Genomic DNA, 18,318 nt, shown 5'->3' with positions numbered 1-18,318 from the left:
GCGAGCCGAGCCGGCTCCGGGTGCCCGCCCGCGGCCCCTCCCCCTGCTCTCTCTCCGCCCCCTCCGCCTCCCTCCTCCCTCCCCCTTTCAGAACACTCAATGTCGGAACGTTCCGAAGATGACGTCGGAGCGTTCTCGAATCCCGTGTCTCTCGGCTGCTGCTGCCGAAGGAACAGGGAAAAAGCAACAAGAAGGAAGAGCAATGGCGACACTGGATCGCAAAGTGCCCAGTCCGGAGGCGTTTCTGGGCAAACCCTGGTCCTCCTGGATCGACGCCGCCAAATTACACTGCTCCGACAGTAAGAACCCCACCGCCTCCTCCTCCTTTTATTATCCTGTAACCTTTCCATTCACCTAGAGCCACTGGGAAAAAGTGTGTGTATGAGAGAGAGAGTGGCCCCCGGTGTCCTCCATGCTTCTCCCTCTCTCTCTAAATAAATACACACACAGACAGATCATCAGTGCACAGAGAGAGGCCCGGCTGCCAGGGCTGTCTGTCTGTCTGTCTGTGCCCGGATCCCCGTGGCAGCCCGCGGGGTGGGCTTTCACAGGCAGCCCCACGGTGTCTCTGTTTAAAAGGCTACTGTTGCTGCTTGCATAGTTTTTTTGGTACCTATCTGGGCCAGGTAGATGGAAACCCTGACTTGGGAGAAAATGTTGCATTGTCAAATTTTGAAAGATATTCATATACAGTATTGATATCGATCTGTTTGCAAATAAACACTCTCCTTCCCCCCTTGACTTTGGCTTTTTTTTCCCCCCCTTTTTTTTCCTTATTTTCATTTTTCCTTTTCTTTTTCATCTGCAGATGTAGATTTAGAAGAGGCTGGAAAAGAGGGTGGAAAAAGCAGGGAGGTTATGAGGCTTAATAAAGAAGGTAAGTGGAGCTACTGGCATTTCAGTGTTAGCATGTGTGGCAGAATCTTCACAAGATTTCGAATATAATGTGAATTGTTCAGCTGGGGACTGAGTGACTAAGGCTTGTCAAAAAATTGAGCACACCCAAGTGACTATAGCTTTATGTTAACTTCTTTCAAAGTGTAAATACAACTGGGGGGTAGAGAGGGAAGACTCTGGAAGGCAGAAGTTTGCTGCACTTTGTGGAGTCCACACTTGGACCTTCTGATGGTATCTGTCCTTCTCCTTTAGAGCATCATTGCCAAATGGTGGAGAGTCAAAATCTCTGAAATGAGGGATGGGACTCCCATCACAAGCATCCCAACGTTCCTTGTGGGTAAATGCCCAGCAGTTTAGTGAACCCCACATGGTCAGTCATTTCAACAGCTACTTCTCTACTCTCCACTGAAAACAATGGTACTTGACAAAGCTTTCCAGCAAATCATATCTGATCCACTTTGCATTTGTTCACAAATTGTGTGGTGAGTAGGGTAGGTGCTTCCCCCAGCCAGTTACCCATCTATGTTTTCTCAGCATGGAAAAACAGTACCTAAATGGGACACAGTGAGTAGATAGGCCATCCCAGACCAAAACGTGAGAGTGAAGCCACAGCCTGCTGGAACTGGACATTGAACACACATGTTCATCATAAATAAATCATAGCCCATTCCATTTGACAAGTCTGCCATATGTAACTGGCCTGTGGGCTTCAAATGGAGCAGCTCCAGAAGCTACTTGCTATCAGGCAAGTAGATGGATTTGCGTGAATTGTAGTTCACCAACTGATGTCTTGTAAACATGATTGCCAAGCATTGGGAATGGGGGGGAAGGCACAAGGGGCGAAAGAGATTGGTAGGAAGTGTTGAAAGAGTTCAGACTTTACTAGGCATTAGGAACGTTACTCACCTGAAAAAGAGTGGAGGAAAAGGCCAATAGACGTCAAAGTATGGTCTCACTTATAACATGGATGTCAACCTGTAAGGCAGCTGAACCCTGCTTAGAAAGAAAGATGTAATTCATTTGGTGGACCGACACCTATGACAGTCAGCTTTCTGTGCCCAAGCATTTTCTGACCATTAAGTGAGAGGAAAACTTATACTTCCATAGGGAAACCACCTCCTGCCACCAAAAAAACAAACAAACAAAAACCCATGGAAGGTAAAATGCTTGGACAAGGACAGTTCTGTAGCACAGTGTTTCTTCTAGCTAAGCATTTTAATTGGGAATGAAATCTTATTCTAAAGATGTTTGCCTCGAAATATCTTAGTGTGATCTTGACATGTATCTTTAGGATGTACAAGGGAATGATATCAAGTGGACTTCTTAAAGTGGCAGCTTATTTGTGCTACATGGCCATGTGCGTTGGCAACGGAAACTGTCACTAGAGATTCTTTTCTTCACAAACTCTTGAGATCTTTAAAGCATGTGGGGCTCAGTTGTCAGACCACCAGCAATGAAAGGCTTCCACGAAAGACGATGACGTGAAAACCCTTAAAATAAGGTTGAGTAAAAAGGTCATTGTATAGCACTGGATTGGCAGCACTTAGGCCTGAGTGATGGATTATGACTATAACACACAAAACTCATGTTCTGCTCCCTCCTTCCTCTTCTGTTTCAAAAGACTCTTGTTCTCAGATTCCCTGTGCCTCATGAGAAATGGATTCTTTTAAGGAAAAATGAAAAGCTCTCCTTTCCTCAGAAGTCACACGCGGTACATCCTGCTTATTATGTCCTTTGTCCTGTAAAGGTACAAAGATTTAGCTCCTAATTATATGCATTTGCATTAAGGACACCCACTGTTCAGTGTAACATGCAATTGCTGAGTTCACCAAAATAGCCATGTATAGGCTGAAATCTCTTTGTTCACGGGCCTGGTGTTGCAGACTTGGGTGAGCAGTTCTCATAGACTTTCTAGTATATGCACATAATTTTCCTTATGGATGAAATATGTGTAGACTACGTACTTGTATCCCTATGGGTATGGAATTTAAGGGTTGAGCCTGGAATGTGTGTCTGAGCTTTAGGTTGCCAGGATCCCCAGAAAAGCTGGTTCCATTCATCTTGGTGGAGTTATGCAAAGGTCTCAGAGTGGGCCCATGTTAGTGGATGTTTCGCTCTAGACACAAGGTGGCTAATGTGTGACTGTACAAATGTAGCTTTACCGTGATGCTGTTAGAAATAAGCACGTCTTGAGAAGAAAATTGGGCTTGTATAGTGATAGAAGAATAAAATAAGTTTCAGAATTCCAATTGTGAAATGAAGGGATTCGATTCAGATTTCAATATGATATATTTTATAGACTGTGCTCAGGGAGGGAAGGTCGGCTGGGAATAGGAAATAAGAATCATGTCACCTTCTGCTTTTCTATGGTCACAGCTAGAAGACGTAGGAAGGACTTGCAGACTTTTCCAATAATCTGGTGGCCATAATTTCATTTCTTTCCCATTTTTCATTCCTTTAACCTTTCACTGCTTTGATTCTCTACCTATATCAGGTATGAAATGTCAGCTGAATGCTTTGAAATCTCTGTAATAAAGTCTTTGCATCACTATTATTATTTCATCTGGAATTAACTAAAAAGATGGCCAAGAGAATTTTGGCAGACCATCATTCCCTTCCAAAACCTGGTTTCAGAAGGTGTTGCTAATTCCCTGCTTGGATGTAGGTGTATAGGGCGCATGCAGGGCCATGTGACACTGTGAAAAGAACAAGAGAGAGGGTTTTGAGTCCATGCTTCTTAAGCCCCGATGTGTGACCTTGAAGATGTCATTTACCTTCTCTGAACTGATTCTCTACCTGTGAAGTAAGGAGGAGGGACTGTGTATCGTCTTTGGTCCATTTGAGGGCTCTAAGCCTAAAACTTCTCTCTTGTGTGGACTTACATTTAGAGCCCTGGTAGAGCAGTGGCTACGAGCTGGGATGCTAACTGCAAGATCAGCAGTTTGAATCTATTTGAATCTACAAGTCACTCCGGGAAATTCAGACAAGTCATTCCAAGGGTGAAACATAAGGCTTTCTGCTCCAGAAAAGATATACAGGGTTGCGATGAGTTGGGACAGGTTTTTAAAGAAACTGAAAAGAAAAAAAGGGAAAAAAAATCAAGCTCTTACTTCCAAAATATCTTAACATGCTTTATCCTCGTTTATTTCCTTAATTTATAACCTTTTGGTGGCAACAACCACCACACATCATGCACCAGCATATCCTGAACAATCCAAACTCCTGCAGGTCATTTCTGATTGGTCTGTGGCCTTCAGGTCTCTGAGGAAACTGAGGGTGAGCCCAAACCCCTGCATAACATGTTCCTCAGACTGGTAAGTGAGTTGACCTTCATCAACTTGGATCAGTCAGCTTCAGATTTCCTAAGAAGACCAGTTCCCAGAAACCTTATTTGCCTAATCTAAGATGTGAAATGTGTTTATGGTAGAAAATTCCAAGGGAAGGCCATTTGTCTCAACTAACCAAATTTTATCTCTCCAGCTTAGTAAATTTATCTCAAGACTCTTTTTAAATTTGGGATAAGCTCTCAGTGATTTAGAAAAATGGTCCCCTTTTCTAATGGCATCATGGGAACTTTTTCGGTAAGAATGCCAGTTTACAAATACGGGAGCCTGGTTCATGTGGCTCAGTGTCCTTAAGACGGATATAATAACAGGGCCGCTGTGAGGATTAACTGAGCTAATGCAGTAGCACACAGTAAGTGCTTATTGAAAGTTTGTTTTTATTCTTTATTTTATTCCTGTTACTGTTGTCACTCTTATTTATTAATGTAGCTTGTTGTAGAAAACTTTACTGTTATTATTAACTAAGACATTTAACTCATCAGTGAAGCAGGGAATAGATAAACTGTGTTAGAAGCTTCATATTTAGAGTATTTTTAAACCATTTTTATCGTTTGTAAAGCTAATGATTTTTAAAAACTACTTTTTATGGATCCTTTATTTTCAGTGGGGTCCTGGTGTTATGCTGTGGGTTAAGGCGCTGGACTGTGAAGTCGGTTTGAACTGCAAAGTGGGCAGTTCAAGCTCATCAGCTGCTCTTTGGAAACCCTATACAAGGTCGCTATGGGTTGAAACCGCTCTGATGGCACTTAACAACAACAACATATTTTCAATGAGGCCTAGTGTGGGGGATATAGGATAAGCACTGGACTGCTAAACACAAGGTCAGCAGTTCAGACTCACCAGCTGCTCCTCAGAAACCCTATGCAAGGTTGCTATGAGTTTGAACTGACTTGATGGCACTTAATAACAAAAACGTATTTTCAATGGAATACTTTTAATAAGTGACTATTAATATGTTTTATCGAGGGTAATATGGGCATCTTTTGGCCTATGGTCTAGAGGAATATACAAAGTTCTTTCTGAGGACTTGTTAAGTACCGTCAAGTCAGTTCCAAATCATAGCATTTCCTAGGAGTGTTTGGTGAGCTTGAACCACTGCCGACCATGTGGTTAGCATTCCAGTGCTTATCCTACAGCATCATACCAGGCCTTCTTCTGGGGACTGTTATTAAGTGCCGTTAAGTTGGTTCTGACTCAGAGCGACCCTGTTTAAGGGTTCTGAGGAGCAGCTGGTGAGGTTGAACCATTGAACTTGCAGTTTGCAACCAGTGTGTATCCTATAGCTCCATAGTAGGACTCCTTCTGGGGACTTGTCATCATTATTGTTAAGTGCCATCGAGTTGGTTCCTGGCTCATAGAGACCCTGTATAGGGTTTCTGAGGAGCAGCTAGTGAACTTGAACTACCGAACTTTCTGTTAGCAGTCCAGTGCTTATCCTACAGCACCATACCAGGACTCCCTTCTGGGACTGGAAAAAAATTTAAAGGATTGATAAAATGTTTTATCTCATCTTTGAGAAAATAAAGTACCATCATTCTTGCTTGGGTATTTTGGAAGTCTACACTTGTCACCTCAAATGCTTATTTATGTTTTAATGTTCCCTTTGATTTAATGTAGGCAAATCAAATGAATGCTTCCGATTTGAAAACTGCTGGGGCCAATAAGACCTTGCTGTGACTATAAGTTTGCTGTTCTCAAGAGAGGCCGGTGGAATTGGGCCAAGACAGGACAGGAGAGAACAGGAGTATTGATGGGAAGTTTAAGAGGCAGCATCTTGTGGGGGAAGAGGTGGCAACTGACCTGCTAAGAACCAAGTATTCTTAGGCTCCAAGTCAGAAAAGCCAGCACAAGTGGACAAGTTGTAGAGATTTATGGGAATCTGTAGATGGTTTCCCTTTATCATTCCACAGACAACTCTGTTATCTATGTTAATAGGAGATGGGAAGGCATGAAGTCCACTGATTACACAGATAAACCTCATTTTTGCCATTAATTTCAACTTCTTTCTCCATTAGACTTACCTTCCTCCCCTTTTGCTAACAAGCAGCAACATTTGTTCACTTTGGTGTTTTGTTATCATTTCTCTTCTTTGGGATGGAAGGACAGGAGAAACGGAGTGGCCAAAGGTGGTAGGGAGGGAAGATGAAAAGGTAGAGCAGAGGTAACAGGATTGTTGTTGTTACATATCGTTGAGTCAGTTCCGACCCATAGCGAGGGTTTCCAAGGAGCAACTGGTGAACTTGAACCGCCCACCTTGTAGTTCAAATCAACTTTACAGTCCAGCACATTAACCCACAGTGCCACACCAGGACTCCAGCAGGATAGGAGGGGGCAGTGAATAAGTTTTACAGTTACACCCAATTGATGGAAAGTGGGAAAGAAGCATCCATGCCACAACAGCAGAGCTGAGAGACGGAGGGGAGTCCTCTGTAACTAGTTCTGAAATTATAAACCTTTCTAAATGGAATGTCTGCACATACAAGGTAACTGTTCTCCAGTGCCTAGATAACCAGCATTTTCTCCAGAACAGGAAGTTATTTCCACAGTTGGGCATACTTTGAAACATTGTATGTGATAATACCTCCCAAGTAGTTACAGTTGCAAGTTCTCATTGCATGACATTCTATGAGAATTGTTGATTTTTTACTTCTAGAAGAGGTAGGATCCCTGGTTAATTAATACAAATAGTATGATCTCAGCTACTAACCTAAATATTGGTTGGAACCTACCCACTGACACATTGGAAGAAAGATCTGGCAATCTGCTTCTATGACAATTACAGACAAGAAAACCCTCGGGGGGCAGTTCTACTCTGTGATGCATGGGGTCACCGTGAATCAGAGTCAATTCCACGGCAGCAGATTACAAGATGTAAATGTGCCCACCCACGAACACACACACACACACACTTACCAACATATAATTGTTTCAGTGCTGTTTATTTTAGTTTTTGAATAGGTAATAATGGGCTACATGTTATACAATTCAAAAGAGAATACAGTGAACACTCTCTCTCACCCCTGTCCCCATCCTCTCCACTTCCTCCTTTAAAGGTAGCCACTGTTTACCAGCCAGTTACTTGGGTATCCTCCCAAAGACATTCTGTGTGCATTCAAGGAAAAGCATGTATGTAATTTCTTCTTTTACCCACACCAATGATAGCATACTCTACATATTGTCTAGTATCTTACCATTTTCATTCATCTTGTTGTTGTTATTAAGTGCATCGAGCCAGTTCCTACCCATAGCGACCCTATATAGGGTTTCCAAGGAGCAGCTGGTGAGCTTGAACTGCCGACCTTGCAGTTCAAACAGCTTTGCAGTCTGGCACATTAACCCACAGCGCCACACCACGACTCCTCATTGATATTAGAGACGTCCATTTTCATTCATTAGGAACGTCCATGTTCTCTTTTTAGTTCTTGCCTAGGAGGATTGTCATTTAAACCTTTGGATGTCTTGTTTAGTTTTTAGTATACCCCCTACTGCTTCCTTAAGGAGCCTTACTGGCTCAACAGCTTAGTGCTCAGCTGCTAATCAAAGTCTGCAGTTCTAATCCACCAACCACTCTGAGGGAGAAAAGTACCTGGCAGTCTGCTCCCATAAAGATTTCCATTTAGGAAACCACATGGGGCAATTCTGCTCTATCATATAGGGTTGCTGTGAGTCACAGTTGACTCGAAGCTACACAAAGCCAATACAGCGGGTTTCTTGACTTTATTTGTACCTTTGACACAGATTTAGTGAACTCTCAACAGTACGTCCACACTGGGTTAAGTCCTGCGGACATAGCAGTGAAAAGGTACATCTGCCCTCTCTGCTCTCAGGGTACCTCCATCCTAGCAGGGAAGGACATTTCAAAACTCTGGCCACTTCTGTGAGTGGTCAGAAAGGGAAGATTGAGGTACTACTGCTGGAGGGTTTGGCAGGGGTATTCTAATTTAGATTAGGGGTTCAGGGCAGGCCTCCCTGAGGAAAGTTTATTTAAGCTAGAACCTATTGGATGAACTTAGAAATTATCTAGATGAGAACTGGGTTGGGTAGAGTTAAAGGAAACATGTACAAAAAGTATGAGACAATATAGAATATTCAAGAAACTAAAAAGTCTTATGGCTAGAGTGAAGATAGCAAATCAGAGAGAGGGTCATACACAGCTGGGTTTGTCAAATTTGGCACTGTGGACATTTTTGAGCTGGATACTTTTTTATTGTGGGGGGCTGCCCTGTGCATTATATGACGTTGGTCAACATCCCTACCCACTAGATCTCACTGGCATTGCGCCCTACTTGTGACAATTCGAAATGTCTCCAGACTTTGAGATATATCCCTTTGGGTACATAGGAGATGAGGCAGGAGAGGTCAGACCACAAGAAAAATAGACTAAGAGACTCTGCCTATTTATGCCTACATTCCAGGTATTAAGTAATCGGTGATTACTGGTGACTCGGGCAGTGGGTTCCATTTGATACAATATATAGGGAGAAGACTTGGCCCCTCAAGGAGTTCTCCAAAGGTTTCATGATGACTTGTCTAGACCTTGGATTCTGTTCTGCAGTAAATGGTGATAATAATGAGATTCTGATTATAATCCTGGGTGGCCCAACCCTTCCTCTCTGTAGATAGTGGGGACCCCAAGGCGCCCATTCTGATAATGACAGCATTTATCGTATGGTGGCCCCTGATGTCAAAAGCGCCACAGTGAAGCATTAAGGATTTCAGTTTATATTTAAAGTCAGGCTGGAAATACAACTGGCGTTCTCTGTGGTTTGATTACCCACGGGGTTTGTCTGAGCGGGGATGCACATGATAGAGAGCAAAGCGGCTGGTTGCAGGATTTCCATGTTAGAGCTTGGCAAATAAGGAGGACAGGAGAGGGTCTGCTTTGTGAGAGCTTCTGACCTGCATGCCAAGTGGTCTCCAGCATGATTTAGGACCATGAGGCCACGTTAACTCCTTCAGCTCACCGCTCAAACGGTCTGACTGGCTCTACTTCAGAACTGATTTAGAAAGCTTTGACAGATTCATTTCTGCAGTGTTCTGTGCAGGTTGGGTTTATATCCTTTGGGTTAACTTTTCATTCACAATGCTTTGTTTCATTCATAACAGCCTTCGGAACTCTATATAAAATGGAGTAGCAGATACAGTGAGAACTTGTTAGAGTCAAATCTCTTTTGTCCAAGGACTTCTAACCACTGGGTTAGCCTCAAACTCACCACCTGGAAACTGGTCATTCACTGACTAATAACTAACCCTGATGATAATGGGGAGGGAGAGAGTTTGCCAATGGGTGAACTTTTTCCAAATTCTGTGCAAATTGAGTGGCAAGAACTGGCTTCCCACCTCTTTCTTTCTCCCTAAAACTCTTGATACCAAGTTCTGCTGACGATGGCTCCCAACTATTACTGCTTGGCTGGCTTGCTTGCCCTTCTCTCCTTTGGTAGAGCTCTGATTGGCTGCTTCTGGCAAATGGCTCTGGATTTGAATCCTGAGATGTTTGAAAACCCGGGAAAATCCTTTCCTGTCAGTGTGCTGACACCAGTGCATGGACTCCTTAAAACTCAGGGCTTAGACCTGTAAGTAAAGCTGAAATTCAGCTGGGGGAAAAACTTGGTGTTTTTATGTAGATGGCTAGTTCTTGTACCTGAGGTTGCACAACACAATTCTGCTTGCCAACTTTAGGGACTGGGTGCTTAAAGCAAAAAAGGAAACTGAATTAATACTTGCTAGGTCAGGTCACTGTAGTGGGAAGGATACAGTGACTCACTGACCAGCTCTTTCAGCACAGAAACAGTCATCAGCTTATCTGCTTCTGTGAGGTCAGGTACGATTCTTTGGACATCAACAATGCAGAGCCACCCTCAGCCAGGTAGAGTGGGAATTGTGTGTCCTTGCCCCAATGCATCGGCAGGTCATGGAGGTCTGGGTGGGGTGGGGTGGGGACACAGGATACCCAATCTGACACTCACTCCAAGAGAGTATGACATGGAAGATGGTTGAATACAATTCCAGCGTGGTTTTCTGTCTGGAGTGATTGAAAGTATGTAGCACTGATAGTTGTGCAACATTGAGAATAGAATACACGTCCCTGAATTGTACACATAAAAAACCCGTTCAAATGGCAAAGTTTATGTATGTGTTAACACAATAATTGTTGTTTTTTTTTTAAATAGTTGTATTATTTTAAAAGCGGACTTGTAATGCAGACTTGGGAGTCTCATAAAGTATTATTAGACTCTCAACTCGGCCGCTTACTGGCTGTGTAGTAAGAGAACTTCCAGGAGCTTCAACGTCGTCATTTTTCAAAGCAGGAATAATGCTCCTTACCTCTCAGGGTTGTTGTGAAGATAAATGCAGTATGATACATCAGCCCCTGAGACACTGTCTGGCGTGCAGTGGGCACACAGTCATGAAAGCATTGGTCAGAGTGACTTCCTTTCACTAGGAACTTGAGGCCTCTTCCAGAGCTGCCTCGTCTGGGGGCATCTTCATCAATGTTTGTATCCCTGGTTCTTTAAGGATGCTGAGCATAAAGGCAAAAGGAGTTGAATCGGTGTCCATGTCTCATTCCTTTTCAAGAGTAAATCTGTTTCTGTGTGTTTCAGAGTGTGATCAGTCTGGGACCCTGCAAGGAAACCTCTAGTACTTCACTAAGTCAGAATGGCTGGAAGTAGGCACTGGCTGCTGCGTGTAACACCGGCTCCGCAGGTGGCTTTGTCTCCTCAACTCTGAAAACCAAGGTTGAGTGGTTGAGAGCAAGAGCTCTCAGCCCAATCCACCTGCAGAGTGCCTGGTGGAGCTTTTTAAAAGTGAAGGTGCCAGGACCACTCTCATAGATTCTGATTCCATAGATCTGGGTTAAGGTGCTTTTTGTTTTGTTTTAAGTAGCGATCCCAGCTGCCAGTTACGAGGCATTGACTAGGTGCCAGCCAGCCCCAATGCCTGTGTCTCACTTAATCCCCACAATCACTTCACGAGGCAAATCCCATTATCAACCCCATTTTAGAGATGAATATGCTGAGGCTCAGAGGTTATGCTGAGGGCACAGTGATTTTTCCATTGTGATAGTGTTTGGAATTGGGATTTGGACAGGAAAGCAGGCTATCCTCACAGCTCCAGGGGAGCTTGTGCCGGGCACCGCTCTAGGAGCAGGATTGGGACCAGGGGGAGGCAAGCCGGCACTTAGGACACAGGTTTCAGGGGGCTCAGATGCCAGTAGGAGCAGAGTGAGTGCCTCCTTACGTGCTGTGCCTCTGCACCTCGCTCACCTCACCTAGTCCCTGGTACCACAAATGGTCAAGCACTCAATTGCTGGGTTGGTAGTTCAGACCTACACACAGTTGCCTCAGAAGACAGCCTGGCATCACTGCTCCCACAAAGGTTTCAGCCTCAAAAACCCTGTGGAACAGTTTTACTCTGCTCCCATGGGGTCGCCATGATTCAGAATCAACTTAGAACAGCACCAGCACTGCCTGAGAGCACGTGTTCTGTAGCAGAATGGCTAGGAGAGTCTAGCTTTTCCTGCCTTACGGTTGGGACCCTGCCTCTCCTTTTGTGATCTGCTTCCTCATCCCAAGGGCCCAGCTCCATTAGGCCTCTGTGGTCAGAGTTCTGGCCTCAGGGAATCTCAGGAGCTGGTTCCAACTGTTCCTTTTTGGGAGAAGGTGTTAGCAAAGATGGTTGCCAAGCAACTCCAGGGGCATCTATGCACAGTGATGATTTCTCTCTCGTTTTCCCTTTTAAACATCCTCTCGGCCGCTTTTCAGTTTCCCTGTGGAGCCGCCAGGATTGTTATGGTTCTCAGGAAGGGTGCACTCCTTTGGATGATGAGCAGAGATAGCTTTTCAATACCCGCCACATCGAGGTGTCCTTTTGATGGTGATATACTTGCTAAGTGGGTGTGAACATCCTTTGCCTTCTCCAGCCACGTCGATGGCCTGCTTGTCACTGGCTCTGAGGGGCAATGACAAAAAGGCTGAGAAAGACACAGAATGTATCTCCCATTTGAGAATTGGGCCATGTGGCCATGTTCATTTCCCATGGCTCTGAGGTTCACCTACTCTTAATTAACCAGGACACTTTAGCATTTTATATGTGGTGGACTACTCTCTCAGCAGTTTCAGAGGAGAGTCCTTGACATGTTCCATCTTCAGCATCACCCCCTCTCCTAGTCAATCACCTCATTTGTGTGGGATCTCAGATGGCCTGTATGGTGCTATAGGATAAGCACTGAACTGCTAACAATAAGGTCGGCTGTTCAAATCCACCATCGTGCCTCAGAAACTTGATACAGAATTTATATGAGTTGGAACTTGACAGCACTTAACAACAACAGCTATAATTACAGGACCCTAGGAGCCCTAGTGATGCACTGGTTAAGTGCTCAGCTGTTAACTGAGAGGTCTTCAGTTAGAACTCAGCATCGGCTCTGTAGGAGAAGAAGGCCTGGCTAGCTACTCTATCAAAATTACAGCCTAGAAAACCCTTTGGGGCAGTTGTGCTCTGTCAGGTAGGGTCACTTTGAGTCAAAAATGGACTCGACAGCACTTAACAACATGATGGGGCTCATGAGTTTGATTCTTCTGGTAAGTGTCAAGCGTTTGTGGACTCAAACACCTTTCACATGTGACGGGATCTGCTCTAGACTCATGGGAAATGAACTGGTCACATTTGGGTAAAGTTAACTCTGCTTGGCCTTCTCCTGAATCACTGCCCTGGTGGCCAAGTCCACAGACTCCAGCCTTCTGGCCCCTTGGGTACTGCCTACCCCTTGCCCATTAGTGCCTTTCCTCACCATCTTCTTTAAAGTCAGGTAAGACCAAGCAGAAACTCGAGCTCAAATTAGTCCTACTACTTTGAGCAGCTCAGACATATGTTGTAATGGCAGAATACATTTGAAAATAAAGATAGAACTTGTTTTATGAAAACCCAACATATAAAAGTCCAGGTTGAGAAAAATTCAACAGTACATGGACAGGGAACTGCCAGAAATTCAGGCCGGATTCAGAAAGGGCTGTGGAACTAAGGGTACCAGTGCTGGAATGAAAACAGAATACCAGAAAAATGTTTACTTTGTGCTTTCTTTGACTCTGCAAAGGCTTTGTGGATCATGACAGACTATGGGTAACATTTTGGACAATGGGTATTCCAGAACATTTGACAGTGCTCATGAGGAACCTCTATACAGACCAAGAGTCAGTCATTCAAACAGAACAAGGGGACACTGAATGGTTTAAAATCAGGAAAGCTGTGCACTTGGGTTGTATTCTTTCACCATACTTATCAACCTGTATGCTGAGCAAATAATCTGAGAAGCTGAATTATGTGAAGAACACGATTGGAGAAGAGGTTATATGTGTAGATGATACAACCTTGCTTGCTGGAAGCAAAAAGGACTTAGACTACTTACTCATGAAGATCAAAGACTACAGCTTTCAGTATGGATTGCCCCTCAATGTACAGAAAACAAAATCCTCACCAGTGAACTAAATAAATAACATCATGATAAATGGAGAGAAGATTGAAGTTGTCAGACTTCATTTGCCTGGATCCACAATCAACATTCATGGAAGCAGCAGTCAATAAATGAAACAACACATTTCATTAGATAAATCTGCTGCACAAGACTTCTTTAAAGAGCTCAAGAGCAAATATGTCAGTTTGAGGACTAAAGTGCACCTGATTCAAGCCATGGTATTTTCAGTAGCCTCATAGGTATTGTGTAAGTTGGACAATGAATAAGAATGGCTGTATTTGAGTTATGGTGTTGGAGAAGAATATTGAAAACACTATGGAAGCCAGGATAGTGAGACTTCATCTCTCAAACTTTAGACATGTCATCAAAAGGGACCAGCCCCTGGAGAAGGACTTCATGGTTGCCAACATGGAGGGTCAGCAAAAAAGAGGAAGACCCCCAACAAGATGGAATGGCTCAGTGACAGCAGCAGTGGGCTCCAGTGTAGCGATCGTGAGGATGGCGCAGGGCTAGGCAGCGTTTGGGTCTATCACATGCAGGGTCGCTTGGAGTCAGAACTGACTCAGTGGCAGCTGACAACAATAAGGGGTGATTTGTTTTCCAGGTGGAGTCGTTGGGAAATTCTTTAAATGACAGACTAAACCAGTTGCCATGCATCAGTTCCAACTCTGTTGTGTGGCAGAGTAGAACTGGGTACCATAGACTTTTCAGTGGCTGAGTTTTCTGAAGTAGATTTCCAGGCCATTCTTCAAAGAGGCCTCTGGGTAGACTCTACTCTCGAGCATTTGAGCATGTTAACCATTTTTACCAACCAAGAACTCCAAATGGTAGACTACCTAGAGGTTTTAGAAAACCATATTTTCTTTACAAGTGTTTTATGATACCCACTTTGCCAGCTCATGCATCTGTCCCACTCCTCCCGTGGGTCCCTGCTATGCTGGCCTCTGTGCTTTGTCTGTGCACTCCCTTGCTCACTCCTCGGAAGGTCCCCTTTGTGTGGGGATTTGGACATGCCACCCCTGACCTCTGCAGCCCTCTCTCACCTCTCAGGTGCCCCTAATTGTGCTTTCCCTCACCCTCTATCTTGAATAGGCTTTTCCTCCTCTCCACTTTCCCTTTTGCGCTTTCTCCTTCCTTTCCTCTCTTTCTCACCTTATAGCAGTTCTAGCACCTCTTCATTTTCTTCTCCACATCCACAGCTCCATCCTAGGCCAGGCCTACCTCATAGCCTACTTGGTCTCCGTGTCTCCGTCTTCCCTGCATACCACTTCGAAATTAATCTCTCAGAAATTCAAATGTTACCAGGTTGTTCCTCTAGTGAAAGCGTTCCTCATTTTCCATCCACCTCAGTGAATGCAGCATTCCACATCTTCTGTGCCTCAGCCCCTTGAGGTACCACCTCACAGCCCTTTTGTGGCTCGGCCCCTCAGGTACCACTTCAAAGCTTAACAGGCACCACTTCACAGCCCTGAGACAAGCCCTGTCTTTGTCCTTTGTCTCAAGTGCCTTTCCTTCTGTTCACTCACCAGAACCCTTTGTGTTCCTCAGGTGTAGCCCACAGAACCTTCACAGCCTGTGCTGACCATACTCATCATGAACTTTGACCCCAAATCACACTCCTCACACCACCACAGACTCTGGTTTACTTGATGTCCTGTCTTCACAACAACTGCGTTGTAGTATGGAGGTGGGGTGGGAAGCAGCAACACACTTGAAATCGCTTTCTCTACTGAGTTACCTTTCAAACAATAGAGTATTACAGTTTGCTTAGAGATCTAATTTATTTTTCAGTTACATATCACCATGCAAGGTTTTGCCTGGTTTTTCATTTTTTGATCTGTCTAGAAATGCCCGATGTGTTACTTTGATTCACCACTTACTATTGTGAAGTTTCTGAGATTCTACGTCAGGACTCCTGAAGTTTCTGCTCAAGTGGCTACTTGGAACCACAGAGCCAGGGGGACATCTAAGCTGGAGGCACCGCAGCCCCTGCATCCTCCATGGCTTCCTCCATCAGCTGGGGAGAGTCAGTGGAAAAGCCCTCACTTCAGGTCCAGAATCACAGACACCTTTGAAAACAGTTTCTTTAAAGGTTAGATTACATTGCCAACGCTGTATCCTTGTTTCTCTGTTGCCTACTCCCCTCCCACCACCTCAGCTTATTATTACAAACATTTTTCAAACATATAGAAAATAGCATCATGTTGTTGTTGTTGTTGTTAGGTGCCATCAAGTCGGTGCTGTGCGACTCTATACACAGCATTGAATGAAACACTGCCGGTCCTGCACCAGCCTCACAGTCGCTGTTACACTTGGGTCTGTTGCTGCTGCCATTGTACCAATCTATCTCATTGGGGATCATCCTCTTTTTCTCTGACCCTCCACTTTATCAAGCATAATGCCCTTCTCTAGGGACTGGTCCCTCCTGGTATGTCCGAAGTATGAGAGATGAAATCTGGCCATCCTGGCTTCCAAGGAGCACTTTGGCTGTACTTCTTCCAACACAGATCTATTTGTTCTTTTAGCAGTTCATGGCACTTTTAATAGTCTCCTCCAACACTATAACTCAAATGCATCAATTCTTCTACAGTCTTCTTTATTCATTGTTCATCTTGCACATGTGGTTATTGAAAATACCTTGGCTTGGGTCAGGCACACCTTACTCCTCAAACTGACATCTTTGCTCTTGAACACTATAAAGAGGTCTTGTGCTACAGATTTAGCTAATGCAATGCATCACCCATAAATGCAACTCCTAAATTTAAAAATTAGGGAGCATGGTGGTTCTGTAGGATAAGCACTGGACTGTGAACCACACACAGGGTCAGTGATCGAAGCCCACCAGCTGCTCCATGGGAGAAAGATGAGGCTTTCTGCTCCCTCAAAGATGTAGTCTCAGAAACCCCATACAAGGTCACTGTGAGTCAGAACTGACTTGATGGCATCTAACAAGAAGATTTAAACATTAGTTCATATTTTCTGATATTTGCTTTATCTCTAAAGATGTGTGTATATTTTTGTACCATTTGAAAATAAGTTGTAGATGTTATGACACTTCACTTCCATAACAGCCTTTAAATATTTATCATTTTGCCACATCTTGATTGTGTGACCTTGAGCTATTCACATAAGTTCTTATAGTCTCATCCTATATAAATATGTATGTGTATTTTTGCTGAACCATTTGAAAATAAGTCACAGATAGCATGACACTTCACCCTGAACACTTCAGCATGCATCTCTGAAAAATCAAGACGTTCTCCTATACAACTATAATGCCAGCATCACACATTGAAACTAACAGTAATTCCATAGTTGTATCTAAAATCCCAATTCATATTCAAATTCTCCCTATTATCCCCTAAAGGAGAAGCCCTGGTGGTACAATTGGAGTCCTGGATAAGCACTGGAATGCTAACTCTAAGGTCAGTGGTTCAAATCCACCAGCTGCTCCTTATAAACCTTATACAGGGTTGCTATGAGTCAGAATCTACGACACACTTAATAACAGGTGATGGTTAAGCACTCAGCTGCTAACCAAAATGTGTATGGTTTGAACTCCATGGCTCCGCAGGAGAAAGATGTGGTCATGTGCTTCTGTAAAGATAGCTGTTGTTAAGTGCTGTTGAGTCAGTTCTGATTTCCAAGGAGCAGCTGGTGGATTTGAACCATTGACCTTGTGATTAACAGTCCAGTGCTTATCCTACAGCACCACACCAGGAATCCATGATTGGTGGTGGTGGTGGTGATTATATGCCATGGAGGCTGTAAATCTTTATGGGAACAGAAAGCCTCATCTTTCTCTTGCAGAATGGCTGCTAGTTTTGAACTGCTGACCTTAAGGTTAGCAACCCTACTCATAACCACTATGCTACCAGAGTTCCTAGGACTCCATGATTATAGCCTTGGAAATCCTATGGGGCAGTTCTACTCCGCCCTGTGGTTCTCCTCTGTTCTGTGGTTCTCCTCTGCCCTGTGGTTCTGCTCCGTCCTGTGGTTCTGCTCCGTCCTGTGGTTCTGCTCTGTCCTGTGGTTCTCCTCTGTTCTGTGGCTCTCCTCTGTCCTGTGGTTCTCCTCTGTCCTGTGGTTTCTGCTCTTCCTGTGGTTCTCCTCTGTCCTGTGGTTCTCCTCTGTCCTGTGGTTCTGCTCTATCCTGTGGTACTGCTCCGTCCTGTGGTTCTGCTCCATCCTGTGGTTCTATTCTACTCCATCCTGTGGTTCTACTCCTTCCTGTGGTTCTACTCCATCCTGTGGTTCTACTACATCCTGTGGTTCTACTACGTCCTGTGGTTCTACTCCATCCTGTGATACTGCTCCGTCCTGTGGTTCTCCTCCGTCCTGTGGTTCTACTCCATCCTGTGGTTCTATTCTACTCCATCCTGTGGTTCTACTCCATCCTGTGGTTCTACTCCTTCCTGTGGTTCTATTCCATCCTGTGGTTCTACTCCATCCTGTGGTTCTACTCCGTCCTGTGGTTCTACTCCGTCCTGTGGTTCTCCTCTGTTCTGTGGTTCTGCTCCGTCCTGTGGTTCTCCTCTGTTCTGTGGTTCTCCTCTGTTCTGTGGTTCTACTCCGTCCTGTGGTTCTACTCCGTCCTGTGGTTCT

At 44.3% G+C, this 18,318-nt stretch overlaps 1 protein-coding gene across 2 annotated transcripts in view; it reads left to right on the top strand.

Annotated features, from left to right (window-relative positions):
- The first annotated feature begins 118 nt into the window (after positions 1 to 118).
- The window catches only part of ATXN7L1 (ataxin 7-like 1), a 302,423-nt gene continuing 284,223 nt past the window's right edge, over positions 119 to 18,318 (top strand). For both annotated transcript variants that reach the window (XM_006834380.1, XM_006834382.1), the window contains exons 1-2: positions 119 to 299; positions 809 to 877. In XM_006834380.1, coding sequence (XP_006834443.1) covers positions 119 to 299; positions 809 to 877 — 250 coding nt within the window. The remainder of the gene's footprint in view (positions 300 to 808; positions 878 to 18,318) is intronic.

The sequence above is a fragment of the Chrysochloris asiatica genome, unplaced genomic scaffold (assembly GCF_000296735.1).
Source record: "Chrysochloris asiatica unplaced genomic scaffold, ChrAsi1.0 scaffold00010, whole genome shotgun sequence".
In the NCBI taxonomy this organism is placed as follows: Eukaryota; Metazoa; Chordata; class Mammalia; order Afrosoricida; family Chrysochloridae; genus Chrysochloris; species Chrysochloris asiatica.
This window is presented reverse-complemented; position numbering and strand designations above follow the sequence as displayed.